The sequence below is a fragment of the Trichomycterus rosablanca genome, chromosome 22 (assembly GCF_030014385.1).
Source record: "Trichomycterus rosablanca isolate fTriRos1 chromosome 22, fTriRos1.hap1, whole genome shotgun sequence".
In the NCBI taxonomy this organism is placed as follows: Eukaryota; Metazoa; Chordata; class Actinopteri; order Siluriformes; family Trichomycteridae; genus Trichomycterus; species Trichomycterus rosablanca.
In genome coordinates this window covers 15,316,415-15,333,738 of record NC_086009.1, presented here as the reverse complement: position 1 = coordinate 15,333,738, position 17,324 = coordinate 15,316,415, and the positions used below count along the sequence as shown (strand labels likewise).

The 17,324-nt window shown below is 41.0% G+C and overlaps 1 protein-coding gene across 2 annotated transcripts in view; it reads right to left on the bottom strand.

Annotated features, from left to right (window-relative positions):
• The window catches only part of gas7a (growth arrest-specific 7a), a 37,454-nt gene that overhangs the window by 3,632 nt on the left and 16,498 nt on the right, over positions 1-17,324 (bottom strand). For both annotated transcript variants that reach the window (XM_062984740.1, XM_062984739.1), the window contains 8 exons: positions 13,077-13,166; positions 10,316-10,431; positions 9,952-10,026; positions 9,043-9,121; positions 8,168-8,299; positions 6,298-6,421; positions 2,325-2,404; positions 1,233-1,331 (listed from right to left, as the gene is read on the bottom strand). In XM_062984740.1, the coding sequence (XP_062840810.1) occupies positions 1,233-1,331; positions 2,325-2,404; positions 6,298-6,421; positions 8,168-8,299; positions 9,043-9,121; positions 9,952-10,026; positions 10,316-10,431; positions 13,077-13,166 (795 nt within the window). The remainder of the gene's footprint in view (positions 1-1,232; positions 1,332-2,324; positions 2,405-6,297; positions 6,422-8,167; positions 8,300-9,042; positions 9,122-9,951; positions 10,027-10,315; positions 10,432-13,076; positions 13,167-17,324) is intronic.

The window sequence follows — 17,324 nt, the reverse complement described above, 5'->3', positions numbered from 1 at the left end:
TTATACAGATAGACTCTATGGTTCTTTTTGTAATACTGTATTATTGTAATGCCTTATTACAATTAATTATCTTTCCATTTATATAATGAAGGTAGCAGATCTTAGTTACAGACTTAATGACAATGAACTTATCTGAGTTTCTTCAATATGTCTATATACTGTATATACTGTACATGTTCTATATATATATATACATCTTAAGACAAAGGTTTACACTGATGATGGGCATCTATCAGGCTGATGTAGCTGAATCCAATAGATCAAACATATATAAAGAGACCTGAAGATGGACTCTATTCCACTTGAGGAAGATAATATAAAAAATGGGATAAACTAGCCTCTCAGGTGGCGCAGCGGTAAAGTATGCTAGTGTATCAGACTTGGGGTTTTGAATACATCGTATCGAATCTCAGCTCTGCCTTTCCGACTAGGCTGGGTGGCAGCATGAACAACGATCGGCTGTTGTTCAGGGTTAGAGGGTAAGAAAGTCGGATCATAGGTCCTCATAACTGGTGTAACTGCGGCCCCTGCTGGCTGACTGATGGCGGCGGCACAGGGCTGAGGAATAATGCTGATGGGGGTGTGGCCCTCCGTACACAGTGCCCGTCAAGTGTATGAACTCGACTCGTGCAGGTGAAAAATGCAGTCTGTACTGACTGTACGTGCCGGAGGGGGCGTATGTCAGTTGAGAGGCGTCCTCAGTCAGCGGTGAAGGGTCGAATCAGTATAGAGGACGCATTCAGGGTAATTGGACATGACTAGATTAGGGGAGAAAAACTGGGGGTAGGGGGGAGTGGGAAAAGAAAAAAAATTAAAAAAAAAAAAATTTGATAAACTGCCCAAATCCAGATTTGCCAGAACCTGTGAAAGACTTTCCGAATCTTCAGTATATATGTGTGTATGCAGAGCATTCTAAATCACTACACTACTGATTGTTTCATTGAGGTTAATAATGTACGCAGCTGGTCAGGTGATCAAAAATATACAAATAGAAACAAGGTCTTAAGTGTAATATTATAAATTCACTTTGATGATGTATTGTGTTAATTCACAAGCAAGTTTCACCTAGGGTTTACCACAGGGTTGCCTAATGACCCCACAGGGTTGATACCCGGCTTCAAGCTATTAACAACTGGTTGAACAGCCTCTGCCCTAACTGGGAGACCAGTGCTGTTAGTGTGACTCAGTAAGGCCCTGTTTTGGGCAGAGAAGAATAAAGTATAGCTACTCACACTTTGGTTGAACATGTCCGTCTCACGGCGTAAAGTTGTGTACTGGCGCAAGTGTTGCTGTATCATCTCTACCCTCTCCACCTCAAGCCTCTCCAACTCCTGCAGAGCACAAATATAAAATAAAGTATGTAAAACAAAGAGGGATGTTGGCATGCTGCTGTAGGTTCCAGACGCAAGAACTCAGTAGTGAGTGCCTCAGTGCCAATGTTTTGACCTGTGGGAGACATGTCTGTATGCCTCTTTTAACACATATAAATGATATACTGTATGTGTATATAATAAATGGTGGAAAATACATCGATCAGCCATAATATTAAAACCACCTCCTTGTTTCTACACACTCTGTCCATTTTATCAGCTCCACTTACCATATAGAAGCACTTTGTAGTTCTACAATTACTGACTGTAGTCCATCTGTTTCTCTGCATGCTTTTTTAAATCTCCTTTCTTGCTGTTCTTTAATGGTCAGGACCCCCACAGGACCACCACAGAGCAGGTATTATTTGGGTGGTGGATCATTCTCAGCACTGCAGTGACACTGACATGGTGGTGGTGTGTTAGTGTGTGTTGTGCTGGTATGAGTGGATCAGACACATCAATGCTGATGGAGTTTTGAAACACCTCACTGTCACTGCTGGACTGAGAATAGTCCACTAACCAAAATTATATCCAGCCAACAGCGCCCCATGGGCAGCGTCCTGTGACCACTGATGAAGGTCTAGAAGATGACCAACTCAAACAGCAGCAATAGATGAGCGATCGTCTCTGACTTTACATCTACAAGATGGACCAACTAGGTAGGAGTGTCTAATAGAGTAGACAGCAAGTGGACACAGTATTTAAAAACTCCAGCAGTGCTGCTGTGTCTGATCCACTCAAACCAGCACAACACACACAGAATGATCCACCACCCAATAATACCTACTCTGTAGTGGTCCTGGGAGAGTCCTGACTATTGAAGAACAGGGTGAAAGAGGGCTAACAAAGCATGTAAAAGCATGTCAGTAACTGTTGAATAAGAAAGTGCTTCTATATGGTAAGTTGAATGTCAAAAGAACATGTTAAAATATAACTGTGCCAAATAACTTTTACCATGCTGTTAGTAATCATCTCCTCAAACCACTTGGACTGGGCCTGGTTGTAGAGATCCACACAGCGCATCAGGTCATCACCTGTTTCAGGACAAGAGTGAAGACAACGGGTTTAGTTTAGAATAGATTAGATTAGATTCAACTTTATTGTCATTACACCTGTACAAGTACAAGGCAACGAAATGCAGTTTAGCATCTAACCAGAAGTGCAATAAGCAGAAAGTGCAGGATATACAGTATCTATGATATGCATTATTTACAGTGGGTAAATAGTAGTGGTATGAAGATCTATGAAGTTGAATATATTACTGAATGTACTATAAACAAGATATACAGCTAAAAACAATATACAGATTAAGGTGCAGATTAAGATTAAGGTGCTATGTAGGTTAAAGTGATACAGATTAAGGTGCTATGGACATGAGAGAGGAATGTACTGTATATGTACTGTATATAACATGGTAAACAGATGTATACGGTATATATGGAATTGATGTACAAATGAGGTATGAGGTATGTACCAATGAAATACCTAGCAGAAAAAGGATAAAAAGGATTGTAGTGCAACCTTGCCAGGAGGAGAGATGTGGGGGGAAGCTGTTCCTTAATCTATTAGCAGTTTAAACTGCTGTACAGTTCGTTTATACCAGCAGAGGGAACTCACAGCTCATTCTTTCACTCCATTTACAATCATCTTTTAATGTTTCCAAACGACATTTTGTTTCCTACACGGTGTATAAACGTTAGTTTTGGACTTTAGGCTGTGTTTATGATTGTAGTTTGGGTCCCTTGGTCCAGAACAACCAATAAAATGACACACTGTTACATTTTAGTTTGCTTAGCATTCACATTCACAAATTTACAATCAAACTAAAACCAAAAAAGTAGGCATAACATTAAAACCACCTCCTTGTTTCTACACTCACTGTCCATTTTATCAGCTCTACTTACCATATAGAAGCACTTTGAAGTTCTACAATTACTGACTGTAGTCCATCTATTTCTCTACATACCTTTTTAGCCGGTTTTCACCCAAGGCCACTACAGAGCAGGTATTACTTAGGTGGTTAATGATTCTCAGCCCTGCACTTACAATGACATGGTGGTGTGTTAGTGTTTGTTGTGCTTGTTTGAGTGGATCGGACACAGCAGTGCAGCTGGAGTTTTTTAATATCCTATTAGACACTCCTACCTAGTTGGTCCACCTTGTAGACGTAAAGTCAGAGACGATCGCTCATCTATTGCTGCTGTTTGAGTTGGTCATCTTCTAGACCTTCATCAGTGGTCACAGGACGCTGCCCACAGGGCACTGTTGGCTGAATATTTTTGTGGCTGGTGGACTATTCTCAGTCCAGCAGCGCTGCTGTGTTTTATCCACTCATACCAGCACAACACACACTAACACAGGTGTTAAGGTTTGATTTAATCGAAACAAAGCTGAAGCCTAAGTAGGCCGTTGGACTTCACAAACAATTCAGATGAAATGAAAAGCACTTTAAGGTCAAATCAAATTCTAAGAATAAAGTGACACTAACAGAAAGGAGGCAGTGACAAAATGACATTTCTCCCCCAAAAATTAGAAAGGAAGCCATGACAAAATGACATTCCAACCCCCAAAAATGTAAGGCAAGAGTGATCACTGACAGGAGGTAGGTACCATTCTCTTACTAAACCTGATGTTTCTGTTGATGAACAGTTTCAGCTGTGTGTAGGTGTTATAATTTGCAGAGATGCACTTCTGAGCTCACCAGCAGAAAAAAAGGTGGCTACAATCATGACACCTACTCAATTAAATATGCAAGCTACGTTACTGTGAAAGACAGTTGAAATTATGTAAGAACGCACTAAGGGTGCATGTTGTTTTGAGGATTGTGTTCATGTTAAATGACAATGAATAATAGGCAGGTAAAGTCAGATGTCAGTAGATTATTTTAGTACTAAACTGCATAAGGACATGAGTGTACATTCATTTCAATTGGTAAACAAAGATGAAAGTAGTTTTATATATATATATATATATATATATATATATATATTGTTATATTGTTATATTGTTAACAGTTGTGTTGAATTATCATGTGTTCCATTGTACTCAAACTAATACATTTGTAATGGTCATCTAATTCACAATTTCTAGTTGGAAACTTGGGCATCAAGTTTACACACATAAACAAACTTAATCCCACTTTTACATTGGTGCTACCTCATCATATTTTGTTGGTTTTCTTTTCTATTATAAGCCAATAACTGACTTTCTCGCTTATCAGCTCATGTATTTCTGTCCAAAGCTCTAATATGCTGTCCCTTCAAGATTCTGAGTACACATGTTCTCACATTTGAAGCCATTCTATTGCCAGGGCTTGCAGTTTTGTCCAGTTATTAAACTATTTTTCACTTATCATCTGAGTTGGCCAAGAATTCTTCACAGTTAATGTCAGCATGTTGCTAAGTCATGCACAGCAGATGATTTGTTTTGTACACAATGACAAGAAAGAATTGGCATTTACTTTTATTGTGTGAAGCATTAAGTAATGTCCGAAACATTTGACATTTTATTATCTTCCTAAACATACTTGTTCAATAATCAAAACGATTAATCATGAATTTGGTGATGTAGATAAATACACCACTGAAAATAACCTGATTTGAACATTGAACCAAATGGCACCAATCGATTTTTTGTGTGCTGCCCAGTAGGATGTCATTTGTTGTTCAGTAGGATTAAATAACCAGGAGAAGACAAATCCAGCAACAGTGCTTACACTGTGAGACCAAAAGTTTAACAAGCTGGACTGAATTTAATCGCACATCCCTGTTGAGTCTAGTATTAATGTCCAGAACAGAACAAACGTGGCTCCTTTTAATTAAATGATGGCTTTTGGATCTGGGCCAAACACCTCTTTTACAGGCACACTGCACAGCTATAGCAGGTCTTGCCAATCCACACTAGTAATGCAATGTGTGTGCAGGCATAACATTATGACCACCTCCTTGTTTTTACACTCACTGTCCATTTTATCAGCTCCACTTACCATATAGAAGCACTTTGTAGTTCTACAATTACTGACTGTAGTCCATATGTTTCTTTGCATACTTTGTTAGCACCCCTTTCATGCTGTTCTTTAATGGTCAGGACCCCCACAGAGCAGGTATTATTTGGGTGGTGGATCATTCTCAGCACTGCAGTGACACTGACATGGTGGTGGTGTGTTAGTGTGTGTTGTGCTGGTATGAGTGGATCAGACACAGCAATGCTGCTGGAGTTTTAAAATGCCATGTCCACTCACTGTCCACTCTATTAGACACTCCTACCTAGTTGGTCCACCTTGTAGATGTAAAGTCAGAGACGATCGCTCATCTATTGCTGCTGTTTGAGTCGGTCATCTTCTAGACCCTGATCAGTGGTCAGAGGACGCTGCCCACAGGGCGCTGTTGGCTGAATGTTTTTGGTTAGTGGACGATTCTCAGTCCAGCAGTGACAGTGAGGTGTTTAAAAACTCAATCAGCGCAGAACATGTCAGTGTCACTCCAGTGCTGAGAATAATCCACCACCTAAATAATACCTGCTCCATGGGGGTCGTGACCATTGAAAAACAGGGCGATACCGGCTAAAAAAAGTATGTAGAGAAACAGATGGACAACAGTCAGTAATTATAGAACTACAAAGTGCTTCTATATGGTAAGTGGAGCTGATAAAATGGACAGTGAGTGTAGAAACAAGGAGGTGGTTTTAATGTTATGGTTGATGGTTTATCGTGTGTCTAGTAACTTATTTAACTTATTAACATTATTATTGTGAAGAATTGTTGACTATCCAAAGGACTGGCCTCGGACTTCTTTCATAAGAGTGTATTATGAAGCAACCCTTTGGATCAAAAAAGTTCCTTCAATGAATATGATGTCATTGGAAGTGGCATTGCTCGAGGGACTAACCAATGAAAGTGAGAACTTGACGTTTTTGAATGGCCTCTGACCTGCTTGTGTGGATTTCCTCCGGGCCTTCTTGATGTCCTCTTCAGTCTTGTTGCTTAGTTTGATCTCCAGCTGCTGCGTCTTAACCTCTAGGTCCTTCTGTCTGTCTGCCAAAGCCTTACGGGCCTACAGTTACAGAATCCAGATGGGCAAAAGACATTAATATTAACATAAATATGAAGCGTCTTGGTCAAGCTTGGTCTTCTTGTCTAATTAGCTGTTTACATGTTTTGTATCTATACAGTGTAAAACGTAACTATTCAGTACAACTAAGAAATAAAGACTATAGCCCAAGCACTGTTGTTCGTTTTTGGATTCTTAAAGCAAAATTATGTCACATATTCTTATTTGAATCACTGTTACGTTGTTTCTGCAGGTAAAACATCAGAGCAACATGTGAATTGGCACTTTCACGAGTTGGGTCCGGTGCCTCACCCAACCATCTGCTGTTGATAAACAAGTCTGGGCATGGATACAATAAGCTAGCGTAGTTATGATGCATAGAGCACAATCTGTTAAAGGTACAGTCAGCAATTTTGGCAATGGTTAGCTAAAGCAAGCCGTTTTAAAACTCAAAATTGAAACAAATACATATACCACCTTTGGGGTACCCCTTGCCAGTCCGCTAAAACAGCCTATATGGTCATTTTCTATATTTTTTTCTAGAAACAAGCTGAAATGTGAACTCAACTGACCACAGGACAGTCTTTTGGCCCATCTGAGATATGCTTCGGCTTGTGTTTCAGGTTGTATTACTTGATGCAGAGGTGGACTGTGTTAAGTGGATACAATTATCCGAAGTACTCCCCAAGCCCAGGTCTTTTGGCCCATCTGAGATATGCTTGGGCTTTGGGGTACCCCCTGCCAGCCCCCTAAAACAGCCTATATGGTCATTTTCTATATTCTTTCTAGAAACAAGCTGAAATGTGAACTCAACTGACCACAGGACAGGCTTTTGGCCCATCTGAGATATGCTTGGGCTTGAGTTTCAGGTTGTATTACTTGATGCAGAGGTGGACTGTGTTAAGTAAAGATGGTTATCCGAAGTACTCCCCAAGCTCAGGTCTTTTGGCCTATCTGAGATATGCTTGGGCTTGAGTTTCAGGTTGTATTACTTGATGCAGCGGCGGACTGTGTTAAGTAAATACGGTTATCCGAAGTAAATATATGCTATATGCTATATGCTATAGGCTATATGTATCACAGTAGCATTATGGTTTCTCATGCAAGGCATACTGAGGGTTCAAAGGTCATGCACATTCAACAATGGTTTCCAACACTTTGTAAATACCTATAAACATCACATCAGTACTTGCTAGTGGAAATAATGACCATGGCACTGGCAACCCAACAGTAATTAAAAGATCATTGCTTTAAGCCACACCACTGCCAGGTTGCCATTAATGCGTCCTTAAGCAAATTCCTCTTATCAATAGCTCGTCTGTTGGATCGCCAGCCTTAGCTCTCCATGTGCATCAATGAGTCTTGGCCGCCCATGACCCTGTCGCCGCTTTACCACTCTTCCTTCCTTGGAACACCCCACAAGAGCTGCAGTTTTGGAGACGCTCTGACCCAGTCGTCCAGCCATAACAATTTGGTTCTTGTCAAACTCGCTCAAATCCTTTTGCTTACCCATTTTTCCTGCTTCTAACACATCACAAAAAATTTTCACTTGCTGCCTAATATATCCCACCTACTAACAGGTGCCGTAATGAAGAGATAATCAGTGTTATTCACTTCACCTATCATTGTACATTATGAAGGAAATACTGTGACATATGGTCACCATACAGAACACTATAAGCTGTTTAAAACTGGCACGTTACAAATCCCTGTCTTACATCTAAAGAAGATGGTGTTAGGAAAACGTACCTTTTCTACAGAAGCATATCGACCGACCAGCTGTTTCCTCAGGTCAGCAATGTGGTGATCGTATTTCTTCATGTCCTTCTTGAAGTTGTCCCCTCTAAACGTCAGCAGTGGCTTTTCCACTTCACTATGGAGCTGTAAGAAGAAATAATTCTACCATTATTATTCACCGACCTTAAGGTATATGTATGTAAAGCCACCCGCACCCTGAATCGAAGTGTCTGCTATGCAAGTACTGTATGTGTGTGTGTCTACTGGTGGTTCAGTTATAACAATGCATGGTGTAGGCTGCTGCTAGAGCTGCTCAGTTGTACTTCATTTTGGGTAAATGTGTTTTAACCAGGAAGCAGTGTTACTGCCTCAGCACAAAGCTCTGAGTTTTTTTTTAGTCTCCAGAAATAATAATTCGTACTTGCTTACAGCAGCAAAGAATAAAATCACAATGGGGTGGCATCTGTTTCTTGTTTTCCCTTGTACAAACTTGCCAAACCAGGGTTTTTATTAGTCAATTTAATATTATGCTTTCACTCACTCACTCACTCACTCACATCTAGCAACAATTCATATCTAATTCACCTACCCCATGTTTGGGCAATTGTGAAAAACCAAAGTACCCACAAACATAGGAAATATATGTAAATTTTTTAATAGACAGTTACCAGAGGTGAACAATTGGCCATTGTTTCCCAGGCCCAGGCCCTATTTAGCAGCCACACTACCTCCTCTTAAATAAAAACGTTCCAATAATACCAAATTATTTGACCGATTGCTAATGTAACCAAGCTTCTTATATATAAGGTCCTACCTAATTCACGTTCATGACAAAACAACCATTGCTAACAAGTGGAACATATAAGATCTGTTTTAATGGCTTCTACCTTTGAGGAAAACTTGAGATGTACTTCTGCCTCATCAGCCAGACTTTTCTTCAGCTGTGCCCAAGCTTCTCCAAGAGTCCTACAGCAAACCAGAACAGATTTTCATAAAAAGTCACAGTCACGGCAGACTTACTCTCTGTCCATTTATCAGCTCCACTGACCATAAAAGCACTTTGTAGTTCTACAATTACTAACTGTAGTCCATCTGTTTCTCTACATACTTTTTTAGCCTGCTTTCACCCTGTTCTTCAATGGTCAGGACCCCCACAGGACCACTACAGAGCAGGTATTATTTGGGTCATGGATGATCTCAGCACTGCAGTGACACTGACATGGTGGTGGTGTGTTAGTGTGTGTTGTGCTGGTATGAGTGGATCAGACACAGAAGCGTTGCATGTTAAATACCGTGTCCACTCACTGTCCACTCCTAGCTAGTTGATCTACCTTGTAGATGTAAGGTCAGAGACAATCACTCATCTATTGCTGCTGTTTGAGTTGGTCATCTTCTAGACCTTCATCAGTGGTCATAGGATGCTGCCCTCGGGGCACTGTTGGCTGAATATTTTTGTGGCTGGTGGACTATTCTCAGTCCAGCAGCGCTGCTGTGTTTTATCCACTCATACCAGCACAACACACACTAACACACCACCACCATGTCAGTGTCACTGCAGTGCTGAGAATGATCCACCACCTAAATAATACCTGCTCTGAAGTGGTCCTAGGAGAGTCCTGACCATTGAAGAACAGCATGAACACGGGCTAACAAAGCATGCAGAGAAACAGATGGACTACAGTCAGTAATTGTAGAACTACAATGTGCTTCTATGTGGTAAGTGGAGCTGATAAAATGGACAGTGAGGTGGTTTCTTTCCACATCAAGTGTATTACTTAGTATGGACACACACATACCCTTCTTCCTGTGCCGCCAACGGGATTTGGGAGAGTTTAGCAAGGTTCTTGGCGTACTCTTCTTCAATCTTTATTCTAATACAGGTGAAAGAGAAAAACAAAAAGAAAAATGTCAGGTTCCTGCCTTTCTGAAACATTTACTGTCATATCAACAACTGATGGGAACACTTACAGATCCTCACACAAAGCTAGTGATTGAAATATGTTCATTTATAACTTTTACATCAGTATATTGGGGGGCATTTTGAACATATCTGGATATTGGTGGGGTATGTGTTTGAGAAGTGTGTTTGAGAAGTGTGTTTGAGAAGTGTGTTTGAGAAGTGTGTTTGAGAAGCGTTTGTGATAGGAAAGATAGACGTACCTCTCCCTAATGAATTCAGCCATCTCCTTCTGCATCTGCTTGCCCTTTAGTTGCTTCTGCAGCAGAACCTCGAAGCCTGATACTGTGGTTGTCCCCTGAGGGTCCTTCTTATCGGCCTAAAGAGCACAGGCAAACACACACACACACATATACACAAACTTAGTCACACACCTGCACTGCATTCTAAGCAGCATGAGTGTGTGTAGGTGTGTTTGTGTGTATGTCAAAGAGCGAGGGGAGGACAGTGTGTGGGGGCAGGACATCATGTGTGTGGATGTACGTGATTCAGAGAACCCAAGTGAGCGAACAGAGCAAACAAGAGCTTCAACAGCCTGTGTGTGTGTGTGTGTGTGTGTGTGTGTGTGTGTGTGTGTGTGTGTGTGTGTGTGTGTGTGTGTGCTTACGTCACTCATTTAATCATTGTGTACAGAAACACTTTGTGGCTACACATCATGAGATGAAGTAAAAATCTGCAGCAATCAGATCTAAACTGGAATACAAAACCTGTCAAGAGAACTGTCAGTTATTTAAAAAACATGTTTCTTAGTGAAAGACTTGAAATAATTTAGATCTTTCACCATCTACCATACAAAATATTGTGAAAAGATTCAGGGGAATTTTGGAAAAATCTCAGTCTGTCTAGGGAAAGACCCCTGACCACTGTTGAATGTTTATTTTAGCAAGACAGGAACTGGATTTGTAGACACAAAGTGCATCTGCTTGACTGGCCTGCCAGATCTATTAAAAATCTATGCTTGGGTGGGGCCGTTGTCTGATGCACTAGTGTAGCACTGCCAAAGATCTGGAGCAATGCTATTGGCCTGGCCTGGCATAATTGGCTTTGATGGACAGAATAGATTGAATTAATTGCAAATGTACATTTGTGCCCTTTGCTGTCTGGCTCAGGCAACTGCACTAGTGATGGATAATCTAGAGAGCTTAGCATGTCTCTCCAAATGTGATGCAGCTCTCTGTCAGATTCCACCATGGACAGGTGAAAGTCTTACTCCTCAACTAGCTGGGGGATTCCATTCCATTGAGGGATATGGAGACAACTAGAATAAAAAGTATAATTAATAGGGATGTAACAATACACTCTACCCATGATGCAATACGATTCATGATACTGGGTTCATGATACGATTTTTTCCCGATTTTTTTAAACAAAATGAAATTGAAGACAAATTATGACAAAGCTTCCTTTTATTATTTCATTTTTTTTTTTTTATAATAATAATAAAATATAAATTAAATACATTTGGCTGGAAAATCCCCTACCTGGCAACCCTGTAGTGAAGTCAACCAGGCGAGGTGAATAGCGCCAGTGCCCTCTGCTGTTTAAAGTGAACATCGATTCATCTTAAATGAATTACCGATTCGAATAGTGGCACATGTGCACCGATTTATAACTGTCTTGTGGTGCATCATTACATCCCCAATAATTAATAGAAAAGGTTATATGACACAGTGGTAGACTGTGTCAGTGTGGCAGGCATCATATTCCAATTTATGTTTGTAATACAGTGGAGCTCAGGTGGTGTAGCAGTAAATTACCCTAGTCTGCTACCTTTGAGATCAGAGTTCAAATCCCCGGTGGTGTTATTGGCCGGTCTAGCATTTACACACAGACATGATTTCAATGAAGTTGAAATGCTTTCAGAATTCAGTGGTTATAAGGTGAACTACAACAACAGTAATAGATTTATTTATTTATTTTTTACAGCTAGCTGTTTAGTGTGAAAGTCTGTTTGTGTTTGTTTTTGTGTTGGAAGAGAGCAGGCCCCCTGGGGGTTTGTCTGCACAGTGACTAAGTGGAGAAATGTAAAAACAATCCAGCTGGGGTCAACGCTATAAAAATGGAACTGACTAGTTGAGCCACTCTTTGGCTCTTTTGCTAGCAATTGTGCTCTAGCTAGCGTTATGGTTGCATAGCTGCCACGGGCATCCTTCTGTTCTAGAGTTTTGTCCATGGGTACATCGACAGTTGTATCCTGCAGTTGGGTTACCCCCGTCATTATTCCAGGTGAGGGGTTACATCAGTGCCTCTGTCACAAGATGCTCAACATCCAATGAAAATATGTAAATATTAATGTAAAATATTAAAATATTAATGATGCGAATGTTCTTGTGTAAATTGAACCTGGTTTCATTATAAAATACATTGCTATAGTTTGGAATTTTACTTGCTAGCACACCAGAGCTGACATCTCGAACTCGCGGGTTTGAATCTCAGCTCTGCTACCGGCAAGTTGGGCGCCTATATCTAAAAAGATTGCCTTTTTTTAATGCATTTTCCCCCTTTTTCTTCTAGAAAAACACCAGAAAGTGGTTGAATACCTGTTTTTCTTTATATCTGAGTAATAAAACTGTGCATATATTATATTTCCTTCAGGGTAAATAAAGTATCTGTCTATCTATCTGTTTAATTGTGTTTTAACGATTAAATAGACGAACCAGCCTAACAGTTAAAATACCATAAGTCTGTGGTCATTAACCAACCAAAAGAAGTGGAAATATCTGTACGGAGTAGTCTATATTTTGGTAATGGGCTTCCTCAAATTGGGACTGATTGTAACACACTCCAGCTGCTACACATTCGGCCATTAGCGGGGCCATAATGTTCATTGTGAGTAATACAAAGTAATGGATAAAAGTAAGACGAACGGCATGGATGTTCATTGCATCTAAGCCCTTTCAACTTTCATTACTTTCCTTTCTCATCTGGCTCTTTTATCACCCCTCCTTTCCCTCATTATCTCACCCAGAAGTAGTCGCAGTAGCTCCACTCATTGGGTTTGAGAAGCTCCTGCTCGGCTGCGGACTGCGGCAACGGGAATGTGACAAAGTTGATCTGTGGTGAGACAGAATAAGAGAGCGTAAAGCAAGATTAAAAGAAATGCTGGATAATGTTTTGTGAAGTTCATATACTATGATTCATTAGACAAGAGCAAATATAATTAATTACACTGCTGTCATTATTCAGAAAGCATGCAGGGGAAATGTTAGCTGCAAATGGAAGCAATCAATCCTAGATTTGAGATGAGAGAACATTTAGTTCCATACAGTGAGCATCTAAAGTGGGTTTTGTCACTGCACACTTCTAAAAAAAGGCCCCATATGACCAAAAAGTACAATTACACTGATCAGCCATAACATTAAAACCACCTCCTTGTTTCTACACTTACTGTCCATTTAATCAGATCAACTTACCATATAGGAGCACGTTGTAGTCCATCTGTTTCTCTACATACTTTTTTAGCCTGCTTTCACCCTGTTTTTCAATGGTCAGGACCCCCACAGGACCACCACAGAGTAGGTATTATTTAGGTGATGGATCATTCTCAGCACTGCAGTGACACTGACATGGTGGTGGTGTGTTAGTGTGTGTTGTGCTGGTATGAGTGGATCAGACACAGCAGCGCTGCTTTAAATACCGCGTCCACTCCTACCTAGTTGAGATGATCACTCATCTATTGCTGCTGTTTGAGTTGGTCATCTTCTAGACCTTCATCAGTGGTCACAGGACGCTGCCCACGGGGCGCTGTTGGCTGAATATATTTTTGGTTGGTGGACTATTCCCAGTCCAGCAGTGACAGTGAGGTGTTTAAAAACTCCAGCAGTGCTGCTGTGTCTTATCCACCATCTAAATAATACCTGCTCTGTGGTGGTCCTGGGAGAGTCCTGACCATTGAAGAACAGCATGAAAGGGGGCTAACAAAGCATGCAGAGAAACAGATGGACTACAGTCAGTAATTGTAGAACTACAAAGTGCTTCTATATGGTAAGTGGAGCTGATAAAATGGACAGTGAGTGTAGAAACAAGGAGGTGGTTTCAATGTTTAAAGTAATTGCTTATTTATTAATGTTCAATAACATAGTTACATGATTATTGATGCATCTGTCAAATATTTAAACCCTACTTTATACACATTGCCAAGGTGCCACCAATTACATGAAATTACTTTGCCAATTCCTCCGAACCAAACTTTAAACCCTGGCCCGTGCTGCCATCCTGCCAAGTGTCCTCTTTCTTGAAAACCAAAATATGGTCACCTTAGCCTTGATGCCTGTCTTCCTTGAGTCCCGACAAGTGGATCAAGATGAGTCTGACATGTGGTTCAAAGGATATTTGGCTCATTCTGATCATGAACCCTTAGTTCAAAGGTCACTGAGTTGGTAACTCAGTTGGTAACTGACCCTGCCGATAATGGAAGTATGTTGCAGTAGAACTAATGTGCTGCTGTAAAACAGAAAGCGTGCTCAAGGCTGCAACTGTGGCTAATAGATTCCTAAAATGCACAGCGCCATCGCTCTCCAACTGATCAAGTGTCCACATGTAAAAAGCTCGCACTCTGTTTGAGTATACAAGTTCCTCTTGGGTCCACGATATCTCCAATTAGCCTGTTAGCGCTGCAATTATGTAACGTTTACCATCTGCACTGCCTTTCTGCAACTGCCAAACTGTACTTTCCTTCTCCCCAACCAACCCCCCACAAAAACACACTCACACACAAACACACACATGGATGCAGAACGAAGCACATCCCAATAACAAAAGTGCATCTCAATTTCTGAATAAAAAGCCGATATTTGCCCCAGGATTTGTTAACAATTAAAACATGCATTGTACATGAATCTCATGCCATAGCAATCAGTAAAATGAAGTTTAGCACAGAGCTAACCAGGGTCCTTACACAGCATTGAAGACCCCACCCACTTATTATTCCGGTCTTTCCTACCCAGCAGACTAGTGGCAAATTTTGATACTGCCGATTGTGCCCACTAGGGGGGCTAACCAGTAGCAGAGCTGAGATTCAAACTTGGGGAGTTCAGAATCCCTGCGCTGGTGTGGTCCGCCCACCTGAGCGGCATGCATAGATTTTTAACCAAAAAAGCTTTCCAGGCACCCAGGTGGCGCAGTGGGATGTTCCGCTAGCACAGTTCAGGAGATTCTGAACTCCTCGGTTTGAAACTTAGCGTTGCCACTGGTCAACTGAACGCCATCTAGCGGGCATAACTGGCAGTGCCTGCAGGAAGGGATGACCGGGATATGTGAGCGGGGTCTTCAAACGCTGTGTTGGGACCCTAATTGAAGGATGAGGGCAATGTAATATATATAATACAGTATAATATATATTACAATATTACAATATATATATATATACAGGTATATACTGTATATACTGTACAGTATATACAACTAGTAAATTCATGTTTCAGTGAATTCATGTTTCAGTGGTGCTACCGGTCTAGCCATCTAGCCAAGACCTCAACAGAGAAAACTGGCTGTGTCTGAGACAGGGAGGGCTGGATATGTTTTTCTTAATTGCCGCTGCAACAGCGACTCCTGCTGTTTGGTTGTGGTGTTCGTCTGTACATCCTGAATCTCTTTTTAAGAATTTCACAGCTGGTTGGTGTAAAGATGCAGCCAGCGGCTTCACACAAGGCAAAGGTGTCACGTAGCCAGCAGAAGTTGCCATAGTGCAATGTAACATGCGACTGAAGCCCTGCACCTACAAGAATTGAAACTGAACCCAAGTGCAGGGTGCCTAACCAAGGTAGCCACAAACAAACAATGTTAATTGCAAAGTAATGGAAACAAAGTAACAAAGTAATGATACAAAAACAGCCCACAATGGAGAAAGTGGATAGGAAAGGGATAGCAAAGAAACCAGAACCGGTTCTCACATTATGACAAGCTACTCTGGCTGTCTGTGACAACCCAGTTCTTGGAAAATGAGGAAAGACAGGGAACCCTCAAAACTAGTTGGGGATGGCAATGCATGAGTGGCACCCAAATCCTACCAACCCGCATGGATTTACAGGTAGGGTACGCTCCTGAGAAGTGCACCGACACCAAATGAGTTCCCAAAGAGAGATATAAAAGTGCTGACCTCGTAGGACACCAGAAACCAGCCTGGATAGAGCCCAGCATTATGGTTACATTTGGCAAATCTGTGATGACGAAACCGTAATAAACAGAAACACTTCCACCTGGAGCGATATAAAGCTCGATGAGATGCAGGTGATCGTCAGTCTCTCTTAAACTCGGACTTGTTACGTTTCATGTATCACATGACATTAAACATACTATGTACTGTAAGTATGTAGTAGCTACTAAGTTTATTATATGCTACTAATATACTACGATACCACTTAACGTAACATGCTACCGTTGATTATTAGATTCAACACACACACACACGCATGATGTGTAGAAGCCACACACGTCCACTACTACGCTCACACATGGTCACGCCTGAACTGAACGACTTGATTTACACACTCGTGATCATACCAACTGTCACGGCCAGTGGGTTTTCCATTATAGCATGATCTACCATTGCTGTAATTTAACTCATCCTTCCATGCACTTCTTGCGCCCTCTGCTCCCCCACACCTCTCCACCACCTTCATTTAACATTGTGGCATGACCTTTTGATTCCTTACCAGTTATTTTGATCTACTGGACAACCCAGTAGTATAAGGGACTTTTAAGGCTGAAAACCAGGAGCTTTATATTTCTATAAGCTCAGAGGAGAAAGCTTCTCATCCAAAATGCAATTTTAAGTGTTGCTAAGTTTGTTGCTGATCACATGATCAAAGCCTTATTATGGATATAGCCATATTCTGAGCCTCTGGTTGAATTGAAAACAGTATTACATAAGTACAGGGTAAAAATATATTTGAAACTAAGGCTGCAGTATGGTGCAGAAATGATGGATTGTCTCCTAAAGCCCTTTTTATGTTGATTTATTTAACTATTGAACACTGAAGGCGCTTGTTTAGCACAGCAATATAATACACTATCCCAGGCTACCAGTCTGGATGATCTTAATACGCATATGTGAGCTTATGTGTACACCGATCAGCCATAACATTAAAACTACCACCTTGTTTCTACACACACTGTTCATTTTATCAGCTCCACTTACCATATAGAAGCACTTTGTAGTTCTACAATTACTGACTGTAGTCCATCTGTTTCTCTGCATGCTTTGGTAGCCCC